Source organism: Tachypleus tridentatus, chromosome 6 (genome assembly GCF_004210375.1).
Source record: "Tachypleus tridentatus isolate NWPU-2018 chromosome 6, ASM421037v1, whole genome shotgun sequence".
Classification (NCBI taxonomy): domain Eukaryota; kingdom Metazoa; phylum Arthropoda; class Merostomata; order Xiphosura; family Limulidae; genus Tachypleus; species Tachypleus tridentatus.
The window spans coordinates 130,411,823-130,437,142 of NC_134830.1; the positions used below are offsets into that span (position 1 = coordinate 130,411,823).

Genomic DNA, 25,320 nt, shown 5'->3' on the forward strand with positions numbered 1-25,320 from the left:
ACTAGTTGACGAAATTAATTACTTTTAATTACAGCAAGCTGGGCAGTTTGATGTTCTGGTCAACTGTGCAGGAATGGGGTCAAAGCAGCTGTTCGATTACAAATATTTGACACCGATGCTCGGACAAATAAATCAGGGTAGTTCTATGACACTTTTGTTAACTTAGAAGGTGGAACAGTGAATAGAGAAAAATTATTTATACTACAGATTTTATATACATAATATGTAAAACGACATGATATTTCGGTGAGAATTCGATGAGTTATCATTTCCATATTAAATGATGCACATTTAGAAAGGTATTAACTATTTGACAGACTTGTAATAATCATCTCTGTCAGAAATATTACCTTCAACGTTGTTCAATAGTTAGTGTTTTTTAATCCATCTAGGTCAGAAATGTTACTTTCCCTCGTTGGGACAGCAGTAAGTTTTCTGATTTACAAAACTAAAATTAGGGTTTCGGTTCTCCTTGATGGACACAACAGATAGCTCAATGTGGCTTTGCTATGTGAACACACACCCAGAAATGTTACTTAGATTTAACATGTTAAAATACTGTTATGTACTCTTTTTCTTCTTTAAATCTCCTAAAGACTGAATAAAAAATGTAGTGTTACAAAATATAATAGACCTAATACTAATGTCTTATAACAAGTGTAATTAATTATAATTGTGCTTTGCCAGCTTAGAAACGAAGTTCACATAATAGCAGTTGTTAGTGTAAAGAGTTTCGTTCTCAGTAAGTTAAAACAAGATAAAGTAAATAATAAATAAAGTTTTAAGTATCAACAGCCTGCATGGTTTATCACATGTCCTTCAACTTGTTTAAAAGCTAACTTGCACTTAAATAATATATATATATATGTATATTAAGTCATAATATTGCTTAGTTTATAATCAAATTTTTGTAAACTGTACATTATTAAAATAGTCCATTTTTACTGACATTTTTTATCAAAACAATTTTAATTAAAAGTTGTTTTACAGTGCTGATGACTGATTATTGCTCCAATGATGTTTTTACATAAACATTGTGAGTTTGTACATAACAATAGCGACTGCTGTATTCATTGTTAAAAAATAAGTTAACTTTGTTCGTCAATACAATAAATTATTATTTTTTGCCAATATTGGTTTGTGTTTTGGTAAACGCTCCTGAAGAAGTTGTAAAGCGAAACGTTGATTGTTTAATTAAATATGAACAATATTTTGGTATTATAAGGTCATTTATTGCTAGTATTAATACTTTATATAGATAGATATGTACTACAGAAATTAAATAAATTTATTTCATAGTTCTTAACGTGTGCAGAAATAATTCCTCAGAACAAGCTATTATGTGTTTATATCTGTACCTTCTGTAGTCGGTGCTTTTGTGAGTATACCTACACTAAATTATATAATTCAGGTGAGAATCATTTAAGATGTTTACAACATATCTTTTCAGAAAGCCGAAATTTTATGGAAGTAGTCGGACTTAGACCTTTCTGTTCGTATCTAGAAAGAGACAATAAAGTTGAATCATGGAACACAGAAGGTATAAAATAATTATAATAACCTAATTTTATAAGGTTACTATTAAAATATTCTGTAGTAACTTTGTTTAAAAATACGTTTCAAAATATCCAAGTGACTTTGTTTTTTAATGCCAAAGCTATGTCTACCGAAACAGCATGTGTATTATGTAATGTTAAACCTAAAATATTTCATATTATCAGTACTTATTTTGTTCATATATATGCATATGATATTTCATCTTTTGTTTTCTATTATAAGTTGCATATCTAATTAAACTATGGTCACACCGAAACTGCCACACGAAAATGAATTCTCTGATTTTTTTTATAAAATGATAAATTATCCCGCTTGATAAAATTTTTAATATAAGGTTCAGATCAAAATTATAGATACTTTTAAACCACTATTCATCTTTTAGCTCTAAATATCTGAATATTCACATGTGACTCGTACAGTCATACTTAGTCCTGCTTGAGGTCGAGCCGGTTACGACCTAGAGATTAGCTTGTGCATTGGAAGATCCAAGGTTCATGTTACGATATATTACTGAACTCTGAAAACTTCAATTGTGATACGTTTTGATAGAAACATACAATCCCAATATTCGGTTAAGAGTAACTGAATGAACAGCGGTTACTACTGTCTGGCTGCCCTTCATCTAGTAATCATTTAGAAGCCAGTGATAGCTATGACTAAAGTTCTGGGGATCTGTCCTAGTTCTTTCACCCATGTATTGTATAAGCTGTCATCAGGATTGAAAATACCAAATACTTTTACAAGTACTTTTTATTACCACTTCTTAACTTAACCATAAACTGATACTTAACCCTACACAAGTACATAAGTATTTACTTATTAATTACATACTAAGACATAACCTTACAACAAAAGTACTTCAAAACTTTTCTTTCAAACCTCACATGTGGACTTGATTTTTATATAAACACGATAACGTTCTTTGTAACATATCACATTGAATCATCGTCCCATTTAAATTTTGAAAGTTAATAACTAACCCAATAAGACATGGTTTAATCACACAGTCAGTTTCTTGTTGAACAGTTGATGGTTATCTTCTTTACTCAAAATGGCAGCATTTACATATATGTATACAGCTTGTTCCAATATGCTGACCATGTGTGGTGCCCCGGATCAACCTTTACTTTACTGCCTTACGTGTTAACATTAATTACACGTATTGTTTAGCTGTGTTACAGCAGCCAATAAGGGTTTGTAAATGTTACAACATCTGGAATACATCTGATCTAATTCGATGTAAAATCCAGAGAACTTGCTTCCTTGTTCTATTTACTTGGTTAAGTGGTTATATTCTGTTTTCAGTGTATATGGACATTTCTGCCGATACTTAGAAGCCCATCTCCAGGTTGCATAGTGGTATGTTTGCGGGACTTATAACTCTTGAAACCGGGTTACGATACTCGTGGTGGGCAGAGCACAGATAGTCCATTGTGCAGTTTTGTGTTTAACTACAAACAAATAATCAAACAAAAAACTTGGAAATCCTTCTGATAATTCTCAGGGCACACTAATAACACGTAGAGACCCTTAACTATCATTAGAGGTGTCAGTCTTGGCTTTTATAAAAATATAGTCCAATTTTAGCATCGAATTTTACTGCTAAGTGGTGGGAGGGAGGGAAGTAATTCATAATTTATATTATGCGGTTTCTTCTACTAGACCGAACTTTTCTGTTAATGGATAATTTTTATTGGATAGATTTGCATGTTTGTTTTTATCTATACATAAAAATGTAAATACCAAATGAGCTTCATTTGAAATACAGGAAGCGCGACGTTACCTACCCCCACCCCCCATCTGATGCCTCTTCCTGCATAAATTACGTTCATGATATATCTGCTAAAATCCTGTTAACTTCACAATCAGTACTGGTTTTCATAACTACCTGTTCATCGTTTTACCTGTCCAACATAAGTACTTAGAAACTCTTCGTTTCATTACATATTTATTCACATGGATGGACATGTATGTTTTTTCTTAGTAACCAAAGACTTAATTCATAAAAAAATGATCAGTCACGTGCCATCTATAAATTCACATGTTTTTATTTATTAGATAGTGTGTAAACTACACACGTAGGAAGATAACTACCAAAATAAAATCGCTCAGTCCGACAAACCCTGACATTTTGTTATGCATTACGTGGAGTATGAAAACAAAAGAAGGTGTTGCTACCATGAATGAAAAGTTAGGATCATTTAGAACCTGGTAGACTGAGATATGTAGTACAGTATTACCATCAACTAAGGATTACTTAGAACCTGGTAGACTGAGATATGTAGTACAGTATTACCATCAACTAAGGATTAGTTAGAACCTGGTAGACTGAGATATGAAGTAAGGATGAACAACAACTATGGATCAGTTAGAACCTGGTAGATGTAGATATATAGTATAGGATGAACAACAACAACGAATTAGTTAGAGTTTAGTTAACAACAACAATGATTAGTTAGAGTTTATAGTAGTTAGAACCTGGTAAATTTAGATATATAGTACAGGATGAGCAACAACTAAGGAATAGTTAGAACCTGGTAGATTTAGATATATAGTACAGGATAAACAACAACAAAGGTTTAGTTAGAGCCTGGTAGATTGAGATGTGTAGTATAGGATTAACGACAACAACGAATTAGTTAGAGTTTAGTAGATTTAGGTATGTATTACAGGATGAACAACAACAAAGGATTAGTTAGAACCTGGTAAATTTAGATATATAGTACAGGATGAACAACAACAAAGGATTAGTTAGAACCTGGTAGATTTAGATACGTAGTACATGATGAACAACAGCTAAGGATCAGTTAGAACCTGGTAGATTGAGATACGTAGTACAGGATGAACAACAGCTAAGGATCAGTTAGGACCTGATAGATTGAGATACGACGTACAGAATGAACAACAACTAATCTATCGTATATTATTTGCGTAGTCATTATCACGTGTGGCGGTAACCAAAAAACATCACTAAGATGTTAAAACTATTGAAACCAGTTTATAATTTTTTTGCACTACAAGAATCTGTATTGATTTCATGCGTTTAAATTCTAACATAATTTGTAGTTTTTTCAAAGATGTTATTTCTTGTGAACTGTGTCGTATTTCGCTCCTACCACAGACCACCTAATTTGTCTTGAAACATCAATAAGAGAAGCCTTTCTTAAATGCCAACATCTTGTATCAATATTCTTTGACATTGAGAAGGCTTATAACACAACATGGAGGTATGGCATTTTGCGAGACCTCCATACATATGGGTTACGTGGCCATTTACCCATGTTTATTAAAATTTTTTACTGGACAGGAGATTTCAAGTTCGTGTGGGTTCGACACTTTCCCATTCTTTTGTACAGGAACTTGAAGTCCCTCAGGCTGTGTTTTGAGTGTCACACTTTTCAGTATAAAGATAAATGCCATCACTGAACAACTCCCTCTCACTGTTGCGAATGGGCTGTATGTCGACGACTGTCGCATCTCATGTCAGTCGTCGACCATGAGATACATTGAGCGGTAACTACAAACTGCCCGCAATCGTGTACTGAAGTGAACTGTGGTGAACAGCTTTAATTTCTCTCTCTCTAAAACCGTTTGCATGCACTTTTGCCGCCAACGGGGTATTCACTCTGATCCTGAACTTCATATTGGTGAAATTTCATTGCCAGTGGTCCCTAAGACTAAGTTCTTGGGGCTTATCTTTGACCGTAAGCTGATCTTTATACCACACTTAAAGCAGTTTCGGGTCAAATGCACAAGAGCACTGAACATCCTCTGTGTCCTCTCTTCTACCAATTGGGGAGCAGATCGATGTTCAATGTTAAAGGTATATCGTGCTCTTATTCGATCAAAACTCGACTATGGATCAATGGTCTATGGCTCTGCTAGACCCTCGGCCTTAAAGATGCTGGACCCCATTCATCACCAAGGACTTCGACTCTGCACTGGGGCTTTCCGCACCTCTCCAGTTCAAAGCTTATACGTTGAATCTCATGAACCTTCTCTGCAATTTTGCCGTTTGCAACTATCTTTACTATATTCTTCGAAACTTCATTTCTTAACAAAGCATCCCACCTGGGGATGTGTTTTCCTTTTTCAGTGGGCCGTACTTTTTCAGAACAGACGATGTGCCTTTGCTCCGTTTGGCCTTCACATCCAGGCACAATTGGATGAATTGGGTTTGTCCTTGAATAACATTGCAGATTCCACAGGTCAGCCCATCCCACCATGGCTTATTACAGCCCCCAAATGTGACCTTTCTTTCAGTAATCTGAAAAAGGCAGATACTCCAGATTGGAAGTACCGTCTTTTATTTAATGGACATCTTTCAAACAATCATTCCGTTCCCATTTATACAAATGGTTCCAAATCAGGTGATTCAGTGGGCTCTGCTATGGTTTGCTGTGGTTTGGTGGTTGAGCGCAGAATCCCCTCTACAGCTTCTGTGTTCACTGCTGAACTGTATGCCATTTCTCTTGCCCTGGATCATATAGAAGCTGAGCAGTACTCCAACTGCACTATTTATACTGACTCGCTTAGTTCTATACTGGCCCTGGAATCGCTACACGTTGGCTCACACCCTGTTCTCGCTGATATTCAAAACCAACTGGCCCATTTCTCATTAACTGCTACTTCTATCCAGTTTTTCTGGATACCAGGCCATGTTGGTATTCGCGGGAACGAGCTTGCAGACACGGCAGCTAAATCTATCTGCTCAGGCACTATCACCACTGTGCCTATTCCGTACATGGACTATGGTCTTGTATTCAAGGCTCGGCTCCGTGCCAGCTGGCAGTCCACTTGGAGTGAGCAATGCGACAACAAACTTTTTCAAATAAAACCCTATATTGGGCTTTGGCCATCTGGCTTCCGTAAAGTTCGGAAGGAGGAAGTTGTTCTAACTAGACTACGCATTGGTCACAGTTTTTTAACTCATCGTTTTCTTTTATCTGGATCTGATGCACCAATGTGTTGTTTGTGTAACACTCAAATCACTATAAGCCACATTTTACTTTCTTGCCATCGTTACGATTCTCAACGACGGCACTATTTTAAACATGTTTTTTCCCAGGGTTTATCTGTAACATTGGGCAGTGTTATTGGTGATGGTGACACTGTCCACCTTGATAAAGTTTTTAGTTTTTTAATGGCCATTAATCTTTTTAATCTCATTTAAGTGTTGGATATTTATTCATTACACCTTTTTAATTGTGGTTCCCTTTTTACAGTTTCATTCTCTCTAGTTCAATTTGACATTGTAAAATGGTCAGAACATTATATACCTCGACACCAGGACTGGAAAGGCCAACTTCAGGTGACTAACGCTGCTGTTTGAACTACCCGTTAGTCAACCTGGTGAGTTGTAATTACACTTTTGCTGCATGTCATTTTACACTTTTATTACTTTACCTTTTAGTACTGGCCATAATGACACATAACCCAGAACCAGGACTGGAAAGCCAAACTTGAGGTGATTGACAGTGGTTCTTATACTTACCTGTTAGTCTTCCTGGCAGGTTATGATCATTACCATTCTGGTACAGGAAGTCCTTTACAACTTTGTAGACTGGATGTCAACATTGGTTTTATGCAAGTATCTGTTTTTAATTGCTTTTTGTTTTTACCTTCGTTTACTTTTACAAATTTTACTACATTTACTTTACTTTTACCTTTTTACTGGACATTTGGCTACTCATTATTATGATTTTGCTATATGTCTTTTAAAACTTCTATTATTTTACATTTTGATCATGGCTGCTATGACACATAACCCGAAACCAGGACTGGAAAGGCCAACTTCAGGTGACTGACGGTGGTTCTTATACTTACCTGTTAGTCTTCCTGGCGGGTTATGATCATTACCATTCTGCTTCAGGAAGCCCTTTACAACTTTGTAGACTGGATTTCAACATTGGTTTTATGCCATTTTATGTTTAATTGCTGTTTTTACCTTTGTTTACTTTTATAAAGTTTACTACATTTACTTTACTTTTACCTTTTTATTGGACATTTGGCAACTCATTATTATGATTTTTCTATATGTCTTTTAATACTTCTATTATTTTACATTTTGATCATGGCTGCTATGACACACAACCAGGACTGGAAAGGCCAACTTCAGGCGACCAAGGGTGGTTGAACTTACCTGTTAGTCTTCCTGGTGGGTTATGATCATTAACATTTTGCTAGAGAAAGTCCTTTACAACTTCTTTTACTCTGCTCTCTCTCTTAACATTGTTGACTAGGTGTCAACATTGGTTTTATGCTTTTTCTGTTTTTCAATTTTTTTTTATTGCTTCATTTCCTTTTATGTATTTTATTACATTTAATTTATTTTTGCCTTTTTACTGGACGTTTGGTGCAGATAGCCTAGCTGCTTTGTGCCATAAAACACTAAATCAATCAATCAATTTTTGTGAGGTTTTGGGGAGTGTTGCAGTTCAGACCTTTACCTTTTGGTTTTGTATCAGCATCTTGTGTCTTCTGTAAAGTTGTTTGCAGTTTTTCTCATCACCTGAATTACATGGATCTGTGCATACATCATTATATGGAAAACATGCTCCTTCTTATCAATTAGTAGAACAACACTCTCAGATTCTCCTTTCAGAAGCCACAAAATTGGGCTTCATTATCATACTGAAGAAATATATTTTGTTACCAGTACAATATCTCATTCATCTGTGTATTTTTCAATACTCTCTTAAGATGTGTTCAACCACCACACATAAGGCTTCAAGCCATGGAAAGAGCTGTCAGGCTTTCACTTCAATTGGTTATCTTTTTTTGGGGGGATGTGGGCATCCATTGAGCTTCTCTTTCCTTTGGGATGAATGCATATGATGTCCCTTTACTGATCACTGTGGAATCAGTAGATCATGCATCCTGATCCTTTGGGTGAGCTGTCTCCTTACATAGGAGCAACATTGTCATTTGTGAAATAGTGATTGGATTGGAACAACACTTTTATTCCACCACCTCATCCCAAGATCCATTTGTTCAGACATCTTTTCAGGTATGGTGTGCTTATCTTCAAGGTTAGGAGCTCCAGGGTACTTGGATGGAAGACAAGTCTATTCTTCATATCAATGTTCTTAAACTTTATGCAGTACACTGGGCAATGGTTCAAAGCATGTTTTCCTTGAAGGGAAAAATTGATATGATACATTCTGACAATTCCATGGTGGTATCTCAGATTTCTCTTTGAGGAAGGACATGTTCCAAAGGGGTTAAATTTAATTTCAGATCACTTGTCTTAATCCAACTGAATTTTCCAGCATAACTGATGCTGCATCATAAGGTTTATAAGTGGATTTTCTCACATTTTGGATCTCCAATGATCAATGCTTTTGTGACTCATTGGAATCCTACACTGCAGTTGTTTTGATCTCCAATACCTTATTCTCAAGCATTGCAGTAGATGTGTTCATTTAGCAGTGGACAGATTTATATCTGTGTGCCTCTTCTACCAGTTTGGCTGTTTACCCAGGTTCTAACTATGGTTTGTTCTATTCCCTGTTGAGTTCTCTTGGTTACACCATATTGGCCAACTCAAGTATAGTTTCTGCTTCTTCACTACCTGCAGGAATGTCCACCTTTATTTCTTTCATATTCTCAGTCTCTGCTGAGACAACCTTGATCAGACATTCTCCACCCAGATATATGGAAACTCCATCTTCAAACTTGGAAATTGTGTTCCTGTTCCTTTGTATTTAATTAAATCTCTCTGTAGGCCAGCCATGATTATTTATCAACAAATATGAAATCTTTATTGTCAGTTGTGTATTGAGAGGTATTTAAACCCTCATCATTCCAAAGTATCTACCATATCCTGTTTTATGACATGGGTGTTTGAGAAGGGTCTTGCTTTGTTTACAAAGGCTTTATATAAGGCATCTTTATCCACTACTTTTAGGCATTCTAAATATTGGAAGGATTTTGAATCCCCAGTTCTATAAGGCCTGCTAGAATCTTTTTGTATTCTTTGGCTAAAGCAAACTTTTCAAGTTACCAAATTGGGAATTTACAGTTGTTTTTCATGTCTCATCCTCCTTTTGAGGCCTTAGTTCCTTGTTCTTTGCTTTACTGTTCTCTTAAATACTGTTTTTGTTGTTGGTCAGTATTGTTTGCAATTCATGTGCATTGGACTATTTATCATTGCCCATTTGTCCTGCTTTACCCTGATAGGTCTTTTCTTTCCAAGATTCATGCAATCAGGAAAGGAGAAGCCTTCTTACCAATCCATTTGCCAGCCATTTCTCACCTTTATGACATCTCCAATCCTGATTTGTTGGTATGTCCTGTAGAACCTTCAAGTGTTATGTGGCTTGTACTAACTCATTGAGGTACTAAACTCGGGCAGAGTGATTACCTCTTTCCTTTCAGGCTGATTGTCTCTATGACTGTAATCATCCCTTTACCTTTACACTTGTGGAACTCAAACTGGCCCTTTGTTGGTCTGACCTGATGATATACACTGTTAAATGCTGTGCCATCTATCTCCTGCATCTCTTGCTATTCTTCTTATTGTTTTTAACTAGATATGGCAGGAGAATGTTTTTCCTGATGCCTGGCACCAAGTTATTTTCCTACCTTACTCTAAACCTGAGAAGGATCCCAAGAATCCTTCAAATTACCATCCAGTTGCTTTAACAAGCTGTCTATACAAAATCTTAGAGAGGATGGTTAATTCTCATCTTGTTTGTTTCCTCAAAGTAAACAACCTCTTCTCGCCCACCCAGCGTGGGTTTTGATGACAATGCTCCACCATGGACCACCTGATTCGCTTCAACCCTCAACCAGAGAAACCTTTCTCAAACGACAACATCTTGTATCAATATTCTTTGACCTTGAGAAGACTTGTAATACAACATGGAGGTTTGGCATTTTGCAAGACCTCCATTTATATGGGTTACGTGACAATTTGCCCATATTTATTTAAAAATTTTAATGGGCAGACAATTCCAAGTTTGTGTGGGTTTAGCACTTTCCTGTTCTTTTCTACAGGAACTTGGAGTCCTTCAAGGCTGTGTTTTGAGTGTCACACTTTTCATTATAAAGATTAATGCCATCACAGAACAACTCCCTCTTACTGTTGTAAACTGGCCCTATGTCAACAACTTTTACATCCCATGTGAGTCATTGAACATGTGATATCTTGAGCAGCAGCTACAGACTGCCTTCAGTCATATATTGAAGTAGACCACAGCAAACGGTTTTACCTTTTCTGTCTCTACAATCATTTGCATGCACTTTTGTCATCAACGGGGTATTCACCCTGATCCTAAACTCTGTATCGGTGAAGTTGTGCTACCTGTGGTCCCTGAATCAAAGTTCTTGGAATTTATCTTTGCCCATAAGCTGACCTTTATACCACACATCAAGCAACTACAGGTCAACTGTACAAGAGCACTGAACATCGTCCATGTCATTTCTTCCACCATTTTGGGAGTGGATTGATGTTCTATGCTAAAGGTATATCGTTTTCTCATTCGAATGAAACTAGACTATGGATCACTGGTCTATGCCTCTGCCGGAACCTAGGCCTTAAAAATGTGGACCCCGTTCATCATCAGGGACTTTGGCTTTGTGCCAGGGCTTTCTGCACTTTCCCAGTTCAGAGCTTATACACAAAGTCTCGTGAACGTCCTTTGCACCTCTGCCATTTGCAACTGTCTTTATTGTGTGCTTTGAAACTTTATTTCTTACCAAAGCATCCCACCTGGGGTTGTGTTTTTTTCCTTGGTGGGCCATGCTTTTTCAGAACAGACAATCTGCCATTGCTCCTTTTGGCCTTCATATCCAAGAGCAGTTGGATGAATTGGGTTTGTCCTTGGATAGTATTACTGTATCCAGGGGTCAGCCCATCCCACCATGTCTTATTACAGTCCACAAATGTGACCTATTTGCAAGTCATCTGAGAAATGCAAATACTCCATATTGGAAATACTGTCTGTTATTTGCTGAACATCTTTCCAACCATCCTTCCATTCCTATTTATACAAATGGTTCAAAATCAGGTGACTCTGTGGGCTCTACCGTAGTTTGTTGTGGTTCAGTGGTTGTGCACAGAATCCCCTCTACAGCTTCTGTGTTCACTGCTGAACTGTATGCCATTTCTCTTGCCCTGGATCACATAGAAGATAAGTAATACTCAAATTGCATTATTTATACTCATTTACTTAGTTCTCTACTGGCCATTTCACGTTAGTTTATACCCTGTTCTTGCCAATATTCAAAACTGATTTGATCCAGTTTGTCTAGATATCAGACCACATTGGTATTTGTGGGAATGAGCTTGCAGACACTGCAGCTAAATCTGTCTGCTCTGGCACTATCACTGCTGTGCCTTTTCTATACATGGACTATGGTCCTGTATTCAAGGCTCAACTCCATGCCAGTTGGTACTCGACTTGGGGTGAGCAATGTGAAAAAACAAGCTTTTCCAAATAAAACCCTCTTCTGGACTTTGGCTGTCTTGTCTCCATAAGGATCAGAAAGAGGAAGTTTTTCTGACTAGACTATGTATTGGTCACAGTTTTTTAACTCATAATTTTATTTTATCTTGGACTGATACACCAATGTGTTAGTCTGTGTAACCCTCAAGTCACAATAAGCTACATTTTACTGTCTTGCCATCATTGAGAGTTGTAACAATGGCACCATTTTAAATATGTTCTATCCCAAGGTTTATCCGTAATGTCAGACAGTGTTATTGGAGATGGTACACTGTCAACCTTAGAAATGTTTTAGTTTTTAAAGGCAATTAATATTTTTAATGCTATTTAAGTTTTAATTGATACATTAGACCTTTTTTAATGTGATTCCCTTTTAAGTATCAAAGTACATCTAGATCAGTTTGAAATTAGAAAATGGCTGGAGCATCAAATAACTTGAAACCAGGACTGCAAAGGCCAACTTCAGGCCACTAACACTGCTGTTTGAACTACCCATTAGTCATCCTGGCTGGTGAGTTATAATAATTGAAATTTTGCTTTAAGTCTTCTAACACTTGTATTACTTTACTTTTTGAAAATAACCATAATATCAAATAACTCAACCAGGACTGGAAAGGTTAACTTCAGATGACGAACAGTGATTTTAAACTTCTCTGTTTAATTTTAACTTTTTACTGGTTGTTTGGCACAGATAGCCTAGTTGCTATATAACATATATCAGTAAATGTCAATATGCATGTGTATCTATTCCTTTTGATTTCCACATTTTTGATCAATCAGTGCCAAACTTAGCACAGTGGTAAAGGATGACTTAAGGAAGGTCATGGGAGAGGGTTAGTCCCTTTTTCTAAATTTGGAAAAACTATCAATGTTGAGTATCCTTCAGCATTAGAATGACTATGTCACCACTGATACAATTTTTATAAATGGTGTCTTTCTTTTCAGTAATAGTACCTTTATATATTTTTATTGCACTTTTAGTGTTATTATGTTAAGAAAGAAAAATAAGGCACAATTTTCAATCTTTTGGTAGATACGAGTTTTTAATTCATTCATTTAATAAACAGGTACAGTGGCTATATATGTATGCACACCTGAAAGACATATAGTAGTTGAAATATCAAAGTGTAAATGCCAATTTCAAGAGATTATGTGCACTTCAAAATAATTCAACTAAATTATATTAAAAATATTATTCAAGTGGTAATGCAATAATATTAATGTAACTTTTCCCTTTTCTCACAGTGTGATGCTTCAGAGACAAAGGTTACCTGGGGTATATGTTGTTCCATCAGCTGGTTCACCACTGAGTAAGTTAACCTCTGTATTTTAAACATCACTTTTACTTTAATACAAATGTAGAGTATTGTTTTATCATTTTTTAACATAGGAAATTGTGGTGTTGGAGCAGATTTGTTTGAGTTTATTGTGATAAAATTATCACTATTTATTTCAGAAGTTACTACAAAAATAAAATACTAGTTCAAAGCTGTTACAGAAATAGAAAAGCTTTATAAGATGCATCATTGCTTTACCCATGGTTAGTTTTGTGAGAATCAATGAGTATTTGTAGCATAGCTGCAGTTAAACAATGTTAGTTTGTATACTTAGCTGTTCACAAAAAGAAAACTAATAATGAAAGTATCTTTTGGGCTTATCTTACATTTTAATTATAAAATTGTACATGTATTTATTACCATGAAAATGAATAGAATTCTACATTATTGTATTGAAAACAAAGAACATTTAATTTGTTACATTAACATAAAATTTAAGGACAGCAAGGGACCTGTCAGTTCTTTCAGGCTATCCCATCCATTAAAGTAATTTTAGGTGAAACTACAAGTTTTTAAAATACTTGCCAAGCCTTTTCTTAAACTCCATTAAATTTACTTCATCTATTACATCTGAAAACAATCCATTCCAAAGGCCAGTTGCTGTATCAGAAAAATAAAACTGTTTTCACTAAAGATATTCCTACCCAGTGGAAGTGAGGGAAAATATCAGTCTGGGCAAGAATTCAGAGTGCCATTCCTGAGGACTTGTGTGCTAAATTAAACACCAAGCTTAATGAAATAACTTTATTACAAATCTAGTATAAGATATTTGCAGCTAAACAGTCACACTTGTCCTGCCAAGCATCCAGTTGTTGTTCTGATGAGATGGATCACATCTTCCTAGCCTTTAATGAGCCAGACTTCTCTATCGCAGCTTTGGAGTTCATTGAATCAGCTAGTTCATGTTTGATGGAGAAGATGGCTAGGTTATTGAGCATTAATTGGCTTATTGTGGATCTCAAGTAGGTCTTAATTTCAGTTTGGAAAAGCTATTTATATGTTGTATTGCTCACACACTTAGTGAAAAGGAATGTCCTCAATATGATGAGAAAGTTCGGGAAAGATTCTTCAAATCTCCACTTAACATATTTAAATCTTCCACGTGCCTTCTGTCTACTGTTTTGTTTTAGTGGCTTCATCATAGATTTTGATGTGTCAACAAAGATGATGAATTTTTTTTCTGTAGTCCACTGTTGATGATATCATAGTATATCTCTATGAGATGGTAAAGGGAGGGAGCATATCTATATATGTAGTTTACAGGCTGCTTATCCTAACCAACAGTGAGAGATGTAAGGAACATGGCTTTTTAATTCCAATTCAGAGTAGTGAAATCTTGGCTACCTTCTTGGGTCTGGCTTGTAGTGTTGATAAATTAGGTAAAATTTCCACCCGTATATGAAGAACATACCTGTTCTGGATGTAGTGCACTAGGGTGTGAATTATCCATTGACTCAGTTATGATCTATACAGATAATGCTTTCATCAGTCCCTTCACCTTATCAATGTGGGATTTTAACTATAAGTGTAAGAGGGGGTGAGTATTTTTTGAAATTAACATTTTGTTATATTAGGAATGTATTTCTACTAATACTTACCCCTCTCACACACTCCTCCCTCTCTTCCTCTCCATTGAGAGCCAGTGTTAGAGATTGGGATGGTATCAGCCATAAAAATGTGATAACATTTTTAGAATAAGGTGTTTCTAACAGCATCAGGATAGAGACACAGGTGGAGAGTGTCATGATACAAATATTGGCAAGAGCAATTGAGTGGTGTATAAAAGACTGGAGCAAGCGAGAAAAATCAGACCAATTCTTAGATTGACAAAGGAAGAAATCCTGGCAGTTGAGTAATAGTTGTAAATGTAAGTAGAGGTTAAGTACTATTGGAAATACTTTTTTGATTTAAGAACATTTTAAGTTTTAAATTATAATTCATTTATAGTTCAATCAAATGCTTAAAATTAAGAAATAGAAATGTGTTATCTCATTTTAACTCTGTTAAATAATTCATCTTAAAATATCTTCCTTGGATCATGTACATAATTTCACATTTGTTTTCAATTATAGTTCAATTTAAATGTTTCATTTTCCTTTCCTGTTCCTTACTGTTGATTATATACATCACATGTCAACAGGAACCAGCAGGCAGTAGAATGGTATGAACAGCAGAGATACCTTTATTTTTGACAAAAATAATTTAATACACTATTTTGTACTGTAAGACATGTAGAGCAAGGGCAAAGTTTGGTTATTTTGTAGCAGTTATTAAACCTTTCAAATGTGAATTTTAAAACAGAATACATAATTAACTAAAATATAAAAATGTACATACAACTTAAGTGTCTCTCTATAACATTTATGTAAGAAACAAATGAAGTGCTGCTGTGAACAAAGTAACCAATACTAGTATAAACAGTTTGATGCTAATTTCAAATAACTGTTGTTGAATTATTGGTTAAGATTAATTGTTTCTAACAGTTGTAAACATGTACATGTTAAAAGTATGTTTAACTTCTAAAGGTTAACTGTGTAAGGTGGGAGTTGCACCTGTGAGAGGTAGACAAAATATAGTCTGTATTTTATCTTTGAAACATACTTTTCAAATGAGTACATAAACTAAATTACTGTCTAGACTTGCAGACACATGACCACCTATTTATGCTTCAAACTATACTTTGCCAAATTTAGCATTGCTTATAGTTTGTCGCATAATACAAAAGTAAGAGATTTCATTTCTGCTTTCAATATTTCTTTTGAAATAAAGAAACAAAACTAAAATTATATAAAACATCAAACACTAACACACTTGATAATAATTTCTTTACAATATGATTGTAAAGTGGCTTAAATTTTGAATGTAGCCTAGTGATATGCATATAGGAGTTTAAAAAGTGTCATTATGAAAAGGTTAAACACTATCCAGATTCCCTTTATCTCTCTCCCTATCTTTTATTCTCCAAGAGAAAGCAAGTATAGAACTTTGTCATTCTGTGGTACTGTACCTACCTCAACATTCTTAATATGGCTAGAAATACCAAAGAATTTAATGTAAGCAGCAAACTTTATTAATGTACCAGTAGTAACTCTATTAATACCATTAATACAAACAGTTAAAAACAGAGGCCCAAATGCTGGGCACTGAGGCTTTCCACTAGTAACAAGGATCCAGTTTGATGGAACTTTAGTGCTAACCATATGCTTTCTTCCATTTAATTAATTATTCTTCCCAATCCATACTGATGAGATTTTCTAAGTTAATCTCGTTTCATAGCACATTATCAAAAGGTTTTTCCAAACCTGTAGTAAACAAGTCCAAATAACAAGTAATGTTTACAAAAAAGATAAAGATAACAAATCAGTGAAGCAAAATTAAGGCACTGTAAAAAATTGACCTCAAAACTTCTAAATGTGTATAGTGAGTTATGTATTAGATTGATACTCTTTTGTTAAATGTATTTTCCAGATTGTTTTGTTCTCCGTTTATTTTCATTGTATGTGTATATATTTTAAGCCTTATTTACGTGTTAATAGAATGGTTTGGAGTGCTGTTCATCCGCCAAGGGCTTTACCAAGGAGGTGTATTTCGTTTCACCTTGTACATGCCAGACAATTATCCTGATGGGGATTGCCCAGTAGGTGATCAACCTTAATTGTTTATTTTTTAAAATTATTAGCATTATAAAGGTATACAAAAATGTTTTTAAGACATTCTTGTGAAATTTATTTCAATGATTTCAGAAAGATCATAATTTTGTGCATCATTTTTTTTGTGTTATTGCTCATTGTATACTAGAACCTTATCAATCAGAAGTTAGAGTAATAGTTTGTACATTCATTCCAAGGCTGATATATCCTTAATAAAGGTTCTCAAAATTATTGTACATGATATGACATTATTAAGAAAAATGAACTAAGGACATTTAAAAAAAACAATTGTCTAATACCCTACATATGAGAACTTTGATAATTGCATTGGGTTTTAGATCCCAACCAAAAAGTACTTTTTAAAGTATAAATTTATTAATTATTAAAATATAATGTTTTTAAATACTTGGTCTTAATATGTAAAGTAATTATACAACTTAATTGAATTTTAGCATCAACTTTAATCATTAAAATTAGCACAAAATTTATACTTTTATGAATTTTAAAAATTCTAAGAAAAATGGTTTATTCTAGCTTTTTCTACTGCATTTAATCTTTGTATTGTTTTACCTACTAGCATTGTTTCCTTTTATATTAATTGCATAATTTATTCTCTAAAAGGAGCATTGTCATAACTTGCAAAGAAGAGAGGTGAAGTGGAATTATGAGAATGATGAATGATAAATAAATTAGAATGTATTTAGAGGTTAACATCTTTGGTTTCAATGAAAATATCTTGTTATTACATAATTCTTTTATACCTTCCTTACATTATTTCCTTATTTAAAACTACAACAAACTTAAGCACTTGTGTTGCCAAAAGTTTTGTATAAGCTAATGTTGCAAGTGATGTTAATTAACATTAATCAACTTGTAAAAAATACTGATAAAGCTAAAATGCTGGCTGGTTCACATTCTTTCTTGAGAAACTATCTACTCTCTTAACTACCTTGTACATATGATATATTTTTGAATATTATGCAAACTGTTACATCACATCTTTTGAACTACATATATTATTAAATCTTTTGATCTCAGTGTTATCAAAGCCTGTAGCTCCATCTTGCTAATACTTCAATTTCAACTTTACATTTTGAGCTACAGTAGTTTCTTTAAAACCTCTTACAAGTTAATTAATGACTTCTGTAGGCATTAGCAACAAAATTACAACACTGCATTAGTGAGCATGGAAAAAGTTTAACTGTTAAGCCTAATTTGAAATCACTGAACATTTGTAACAAAAGGTTGTGTGTAAGACATAACTCTCACAGCTTTAAAATTATATTTTCTTTGTGATTTTAGAGAAAAATATAAATAATGAACATTATTTATTCTGTAAATATCAGACTGGAAAGGAAGTATTGTAGTTTTTTTGAATACTTTAATAAACTGAACACAAATTAGTCTTCAATTACAAATTTAATCATGATAATGTTTGCCCTCACTTTTTATGACATAACTCCATCTTTTGAGTAAGTTATGGATTCCTTGTGAATAAACTTATTTTGGTTTGGATTCAAAAACATAATCTTAAGTCAGATTTAAGTTCCTCCTTATTTGCATACCTTTTTCCACCTAGGTAATACTGTAAGGATTTGAAAAGATGGTAATCAGATGGAGTAAGATTTGGCAAATAGAATGGATGAGGCACAACTTCCCATTTCAAGGCCTGAAGTTTTTTTGCATCATTTTTTCAGTGTATGATGTATCATTTTCGTGGAAAGTCATTACACCTTTTTGATTGAATAATGCAGCTCTTTTCTTATCAGTGCTCGGTGTAAGCTCTCCGACTGACGACACTATCTTTCAGCCATGATTGTTTCATTTGGATCCAAAACTTCATAATAGATTACACCTCCCAGATTTCACCAAATACAAAGCAAAACCTTTTTTGGGTGTAAACCACTTTTCAGTGTTAGAATAGGTGTCTGACAGAAGTTCAACCATTGTCTCTAATGTTGATTGTGCTCATAAAAAATCTGCTTTCCTTACCACTAATAATTCTTTCTATAAATGGTTCACTATCATCTCTTGTTCTCAAAGATGAACAAATGGTGACCCTCTGAGCACTTTGATTATTCATCAAATAATATGGAACCCATTATCCAAGTTTCAAAACTTTCCCAAGCTTGTGTAGGGGGGTAATGATTGTTGAATGGAGCTGTTGAGCCGTTTCTTGCATGGTCAGTTTAGAAGTTGCTTCAACTATGACTTACAGGGTATCTTTATTGATTGATCTTGGCCGTCTAGAATGTATGGAATTGGCGAGATCAAATTCTCATGATTTGAAGCTTTGTGAACCATTGTTTGACAATTCCTGATATTCAACACATTTTCTCCATAAATTGTACATCTCTTTCTTGATGAAACTTTGTAGAATGGACAACAACTGCCTGTTGTGGAGACACAAGTGTAGAGGATGACGCTTTGAAAGTCTTCGGCCTTTCGTCTTCAGGTCAGTGTGTGTGTGTGTAGGTGTTGTTGGTCTTTATAAAGTTTTCTGGTGGATTGTGGAGAGTGTGTTATGATTTGTTGGATTATCACTGTTTCTGACTGGATGAGAGATTTCCTGTAGATTCAACCAATGACAGCCACAGGTAACTCACCTCTAATCCAGAATCTCTGTTAAGTGAAGGTTTAATAATATTAATGGAAAACAGTATATCATTTCTTGACATACTCATCAACAAACAAACAAGACAAGTAACCACAACTGTGTACAGAAAACCCACCCACACGGACAGATACTTACACATCCAGTCCTGTCATCCAACCTCGATAAAACGTGGTATAATTCAATGCCTAAATAAGAGAGTAGAATGCCAAAAGATCATAGAGAGTTAAAAAGAATGGTTACACTTCCTCCTCCATCAAAAACTCTTTGAAGACGACCACGACAGAAAGACAAGATCAAAAAGTCAAAACCACTACCACGATTTACCTACCATACCAGCAACATTTTAGTGAAAACTTAAATGCATATCCAAGATATTCAATATAGAAGTCCAGTGGAAATCCTACAGTACCTTTAGGTCCATTCTGATAAAAAACAAACAGCAACCTACCAAAGAGAATCTCAAAAATGTCATCTATGAAATTTCGTGTTCCTGCAATGATACATAAATTGAGAAACTCGTGAGAAGTATAAAAGAACATAAAGATAGTACAACACTCATGAAAACACATTTCAGCCATTGCAGAGCACACCACATCAACTGGACACAGAATAGACTGGGAGAAAACAAGAATCATCAACACAGACAAATTCTGTAAGACGAGAAAAATCATAGAATCATTTTATTTTAACACTATTAAACCTTCACTAAACAGAGATTCCAGATTAGAGGTGAGTAACCTGTGGCTGCCATTGGTTGAATCTACAGGAAGTCTCTCCTTCAATCAGAAACATTGATAATGCAACCAATCATAACACACTCTCCACAACCCACCAGGGCACTATAAAAGACCAACAACCACATCTACATACACAATGACCTGAAGAAAAAAGGAAGAAGACTTTCAAAATGTCATCCTTTACACTTGTCTTCACAACAGGCAGTTGTCATCCATTTTACAAAGTTTCGTTATGAATATTCTGCCTGAACAGTCTATAAACTGTACATGTGTTTCTTGTAGTCTCTGAAGCTTTCAAACCTTTTTTAGTTCATGTAGCATACATGCACCTCTTTTAAAACTGTTCCTTAGGTTTTTATAGGTTAAAATTTTTTCTAAATGTTTGTCAATTAACTTAAAGTAAGAAGTAAGGCTTATTAAGACATTGTCATTGAGAAAAAGGCAAACATTTGCAAGTTGTTTTCCTCAAAACTCTATCACAACTTTTTGAAAAAAAACGTTATTTCCTTTCCAATCTAATATGTACTTATAAATTGAAATTTAAATATATTTTGTATTAAAATTTCATCTTATTTTCTTACAGCTAATAGTTTTTTGAACCATCAGTTTTTCATCCTTTAATAAATATTGAAACTGGAGAACTAGATGTAAAGAGAGGATTCCAGAAATGGAGGTCAGTTTAAGATACAGACATTATTATTGTTTTACAAATTGAAAGTATTTCCATATCAGACACTGAACTACATTATTTAGATCTGGTTGTTTAGGGAATTAATATATTTGATAAAAGTAATGATTTCACATTTCAAATATATTGTCTTCCTTCACCAAATAATGCTGTACATTTGTAACTTCTTTGATATTTTAATATCAGTAATATACCATCCTTAACATTTAGTATGAACACATTTGTAATAAAATTGATATTCAGTGGTTTTTAATAATAAAACAGTAATTGAATAGTTTAAATTGTTGTATAATAAGTACAGAACATATTTATATAATTCCAAAATAATAATTCACCTACTTGCACAAGAATGCCATTTCCTTTGCATGTTTGCTTGTGAGATTTGCATGCTACTAGCCTTGTGCTAATTTGTACTTAAATTCTCATATTTAACATGAACTGTGCTGGTGCATGATGACATAATCATGCAGTGGTAGCTCTCTACCAGTAGCAGGGTAACGTGATCTCCATTTGTAGTAACTCCCTCTGTGCACTTGCATTTGTGATAACTTCATTCTTTTCATTGGCATTGAAGTTTCAAATTTGTGTTCAATTTGATGAGATTTACATTGGTTAATGAAACTTTGGTTTTTGTTTTCTATAGTTTTGTAACAAAAGTGTTGATTATTGTCTTGAATTCTCACCTGAATGTAACTGATACTTATTGATTATGTTACACTCAGCCCTTATTTTATACTCTGGCTTCTGGAGGCTTGTTTACTTTTGAGAATGTTGCAACCTTTGTTCAACATGCTATGGATTACCACAGGTTTACTGGTTTATTTACCCTGTTCCTTCACCTGATGTTCTTTCTCTCAGTCAGGTATGGCTTATTGTACTTCAAATGCAATCTGATTTGCTTTGAGTAGTGCCTTACCATTTGGAGAATGTCCAGTCTCTTCTGGTTTTCATTCTCACGTGTGTTCATTTCCTAATTTTTTAACTGTATCCTGTAATATTCTTTTTCACTTTGTGAACCCAGTTTCTGAAGTTTATTTTGTTTTTCCTCCTTCCTTCTTATTAATTTTTTTTTTCCTATCACACCCAGATGTTTCATCCTGCTTATATTTGTGACACTTTTATGTCTTGACTTGCAGATGTTCATCCTTTCTAGATTCTCTGTCTTTTGTTATCTATTTGGTCTGCTTTGTGATCAGGCCACTTGCTTTATATTTGATTCTGTGGTTCCCCATTTTGCATTTTCATCTTTTTCTCACCACCCTGTCTTTCCTCCATATATTGTCTGAGGCATTTCACCATGCTTTAGAGAAGTTTTGTGCAGAAATTTATTTTTTTTCTCTTTGCCTTTTTAACCTATTCCACTTCTGTTCTATCCCTCCTTACTTTGTTTCCCTTTGTTAGGACTTGTTAAGTTGCATTCCATTTTACAGTACCTTTCTCTTTGTCTGGATTTCTTTCTTCAGGTAGCCTTTGTTGATGGTGTTCATTTCTCACTGGAGACCAGGTTTGAAGTTATATTACTTATTTCCTTATTACTTTCTCATGTTTTTTTTCTTAATTTTGTTCTTTGATTCCTATTCCATGTATAATCAATTTATCAAAAACCTTCTCATTCCAGGTTCTAGAGCCTTTTTTTTCTCCTTCCATTACCTAACAACTGGTGCATTGCTTATCTTGACAGTGTGATTTTATTGTCATGTATGACACTCTAGACACCCAATTGTTTTATCTTACCTCTAGCTGAACTCATTTTCAATAGCCTCTCTTTCCCCATCTTTCTTTGCTCCTTTTCCCACTTTTTTTTCTATGACTCTGTATGGTCTTTTTACCTGGTCTGTAGTTTCTTTGGTTATCATATCAGATACCATTGCACACATTGCTGTTAATCCATCCTCCCTATGTTTTCTATTTTCTGTCTATCAGATTTGCATCTTTCAATTCCTTGCTGTTCTCCATGGCACAGCATTAACGATTTTTGTATTCATTTGGCCTAAGACTGTCTTTTTTTTTTTTTCTAGATGATTGACTTTTGTTGGCCCACTTTTGGGTAATATCCTCTTCTCACACTTCAGTTTCTTTCCAGGAAACCACTTGGATTGAGTGACTTGTCAGGATATCCAAGTCCTTTTTCATGCCCACTCAATATATGGTATTGTTGGTATTTTTTTCCACTTCATTCTTTTTGCTTGTGGGTTTTGGGGTATCTGGACACTAGGACTTGCACTTCTCATTGCCATTTTGCATGAGGGGTTCTTTTGCTTTTTGGGATTTTGACTTCCTTGAAACCCTAATTTCATAGAGATTTGCACGTTAATCTCCTCCAATGGATCGTACATATCTAAGGAATTTTTTTTCTCAGGTTCCATTGTTCTTTTTTGTGAACTTCCCCTCTCACTTTCACAAGGAATTGTCATTTTGAATGGACCATTTCCATACTTATGGCCCTTTCTTACCAACTTCTAAACCACATCTATCTCTTTACCAATGCTTTCTTCTTGGATTGAGGTGCATCTCTGTATGACATGATCTCTGGCATCTGGATGCAGCATGACTGATCACCTCAACTCACTGTTATTTGGAACATTTCCATATCTTTCCTTTTCTGGCTGATCATACAGTCAACAGTCCACTCTGATGCATCAACAGTTATCTTTACACTTACTATTAAGGGAATATATATTCCAGTTCCTTTGCTTTTGGGCATTGGACTGTATCCTTCTGGGCTTATTCCTGTAGGGTTAACTTTTGTTCCTTGTTATGTGCCTGGAGCTGTGTATCTTGTGAGAGACAGCCTGTCTCAACCAGGTTATGTTTCTACCCATGGTGTGATCTCTTCTCTCCCATGGTCTTTTTGAGTTTGTTCTTGCTTGGGTATGCCCCTCATGACACCTTTGCCAGTCCTCTTTACTCCAGTCTTCATCTGTTTTATTCTTCTGTTCCCCATCCTGTGGCTCTGGCTGTCAAAGTTCTTAGCCAGGATTAGTGTCTTCTATTGGAAAATATACCTTTTGCCTATAATTCTCTTCCACTAAACCCTTGGGTCTTTAACTCAATACAGGAAAGTCCTTCTAAAATCCTACTATAACCAACTTAATCTTGGTTTTCTCTGCTTCATCACTTGGTATCAACACCTCCTTCGTATACCAAATATCCACTCACTTTTGCTTCAGTATCATGCATCCCTTTTTCATGAAAGAGTATCCCTTTATCATGTATGAAATTTGTATTTTTCATCAAGACAGATTTTCCTATCATGTAACCTTTTCTTGTCAAATTCCTATTTTATTCCAATTTTGTCCATCTCAGTATGACTGTGGTGATATTTTGTTATTGATCCATCCACCATACCTCTCCTCCTGACTGTTTTATTATGCCCCATCTTTCTGCCTTTTATTAATTGGATGTTCAACCATGGTTTGTCAGTCTCTACCATTGCTGATTATTGGGCAGCACTTTCTGGTGCATTTTACATTTCCTTCTACTTTTTACTTGGTTCTGCTCTTTCCCTCTTCACCGTCCTCCTTGCTTAACTTCTATACGAGCCTGGCATGGTCAGATGGGTTAAGGCATTCAACTCATAATCTGAGGGTCCTGAGTTTGAATCCCAGTCACACCAAACATGCTTGCCCTTTCAGCCATTGTGGCATTATAATGCAACAGTGAATCCCACTATTCGTTAGTAAAAGAGTAGCCCAAGAGTTAGCTATGGGTGGTGATGACTAGCTGCTTTCCCTCCAGTCTTACACTGCTAAAGTAGGGACAGCTAGTGCAGATAGCCGTAGTGTAGTTTTGTGCAAAATTTAGAAAACGAACAAACAAACTTCCATACTGGACTGTATCCATAATGTGGTTTTGCATGCCCCATTCATGCCATTGGATTTTACTTTCTGTTTCACTTTTGTATCTTAGTTCATCCTTCTTATTTGTGGTCACTATTGTTTAGATACTTGTGCTATTGATGGCTCTCGCATCCTATTTATTCACTTCTGTACTTGGACTAGTATTTCCTTCTTCAATCTTCTGCCACTTGTAATAAATAATAACCTTTCCTTCTCTCCTATTTCTATTCCTTTTTTTTTTCTCACCTATATGATTATTCAGACCCAAGTCACCTCCTTTGGCCTGTTCAGGATGTGAGGTGTCACTTCTGCCTTTTTGGATCCTTGTCATCTTCTGTTCCTATCTTGATACATCTCATTTTCCAGGGACCTCTCTCCTACTCTTAATGGATGAGTCATTCAACTGTTCTGGCTAGTATATTCTCCTCTTGATGGAGAGTGCTC

General features: G+C 34.9%; 1 protein-coding gene across 1 annotated transcript in view; it reads left to right on the forward strand.

Annotated features, from left to right (window-relative positions):
* Window positions 1-1,470: 1,470 nt before the first annotated feature.
* The window catches only part of LOC143253661 (AKT-interacting protein-like), a 31,195-nt gene continuing 7,345 nt past the window's right edge, over window positions 1,471-25,320 (forward strand). Inside the window, exons 1-5 of the mRNA XM_076507865.1 lie at window positions 1,471-1,540; window positions 13,254-13,318; window positions 16,882-16,982; window positions 20,125-20,130; window positions 20,940-21,022. Of these exons, the coding sequence (XP_076363980.1) occupies window positions 1,527-1,540; window positions 13,254-13,318; window positions 16,882-16,982; window positions 20,125-20,130; window positions 20,940-21,022 (269 nt within the window). The 5' untranslated portion in view covers window positions 1,471-1,526. The remainder of the gene's footprint in view (window positions 1,541-13,253; window positions 13,319-16,881; window positions 16,983-20,124; window positions 20,131-20,939; window positions 21,023-25,320) is intronic.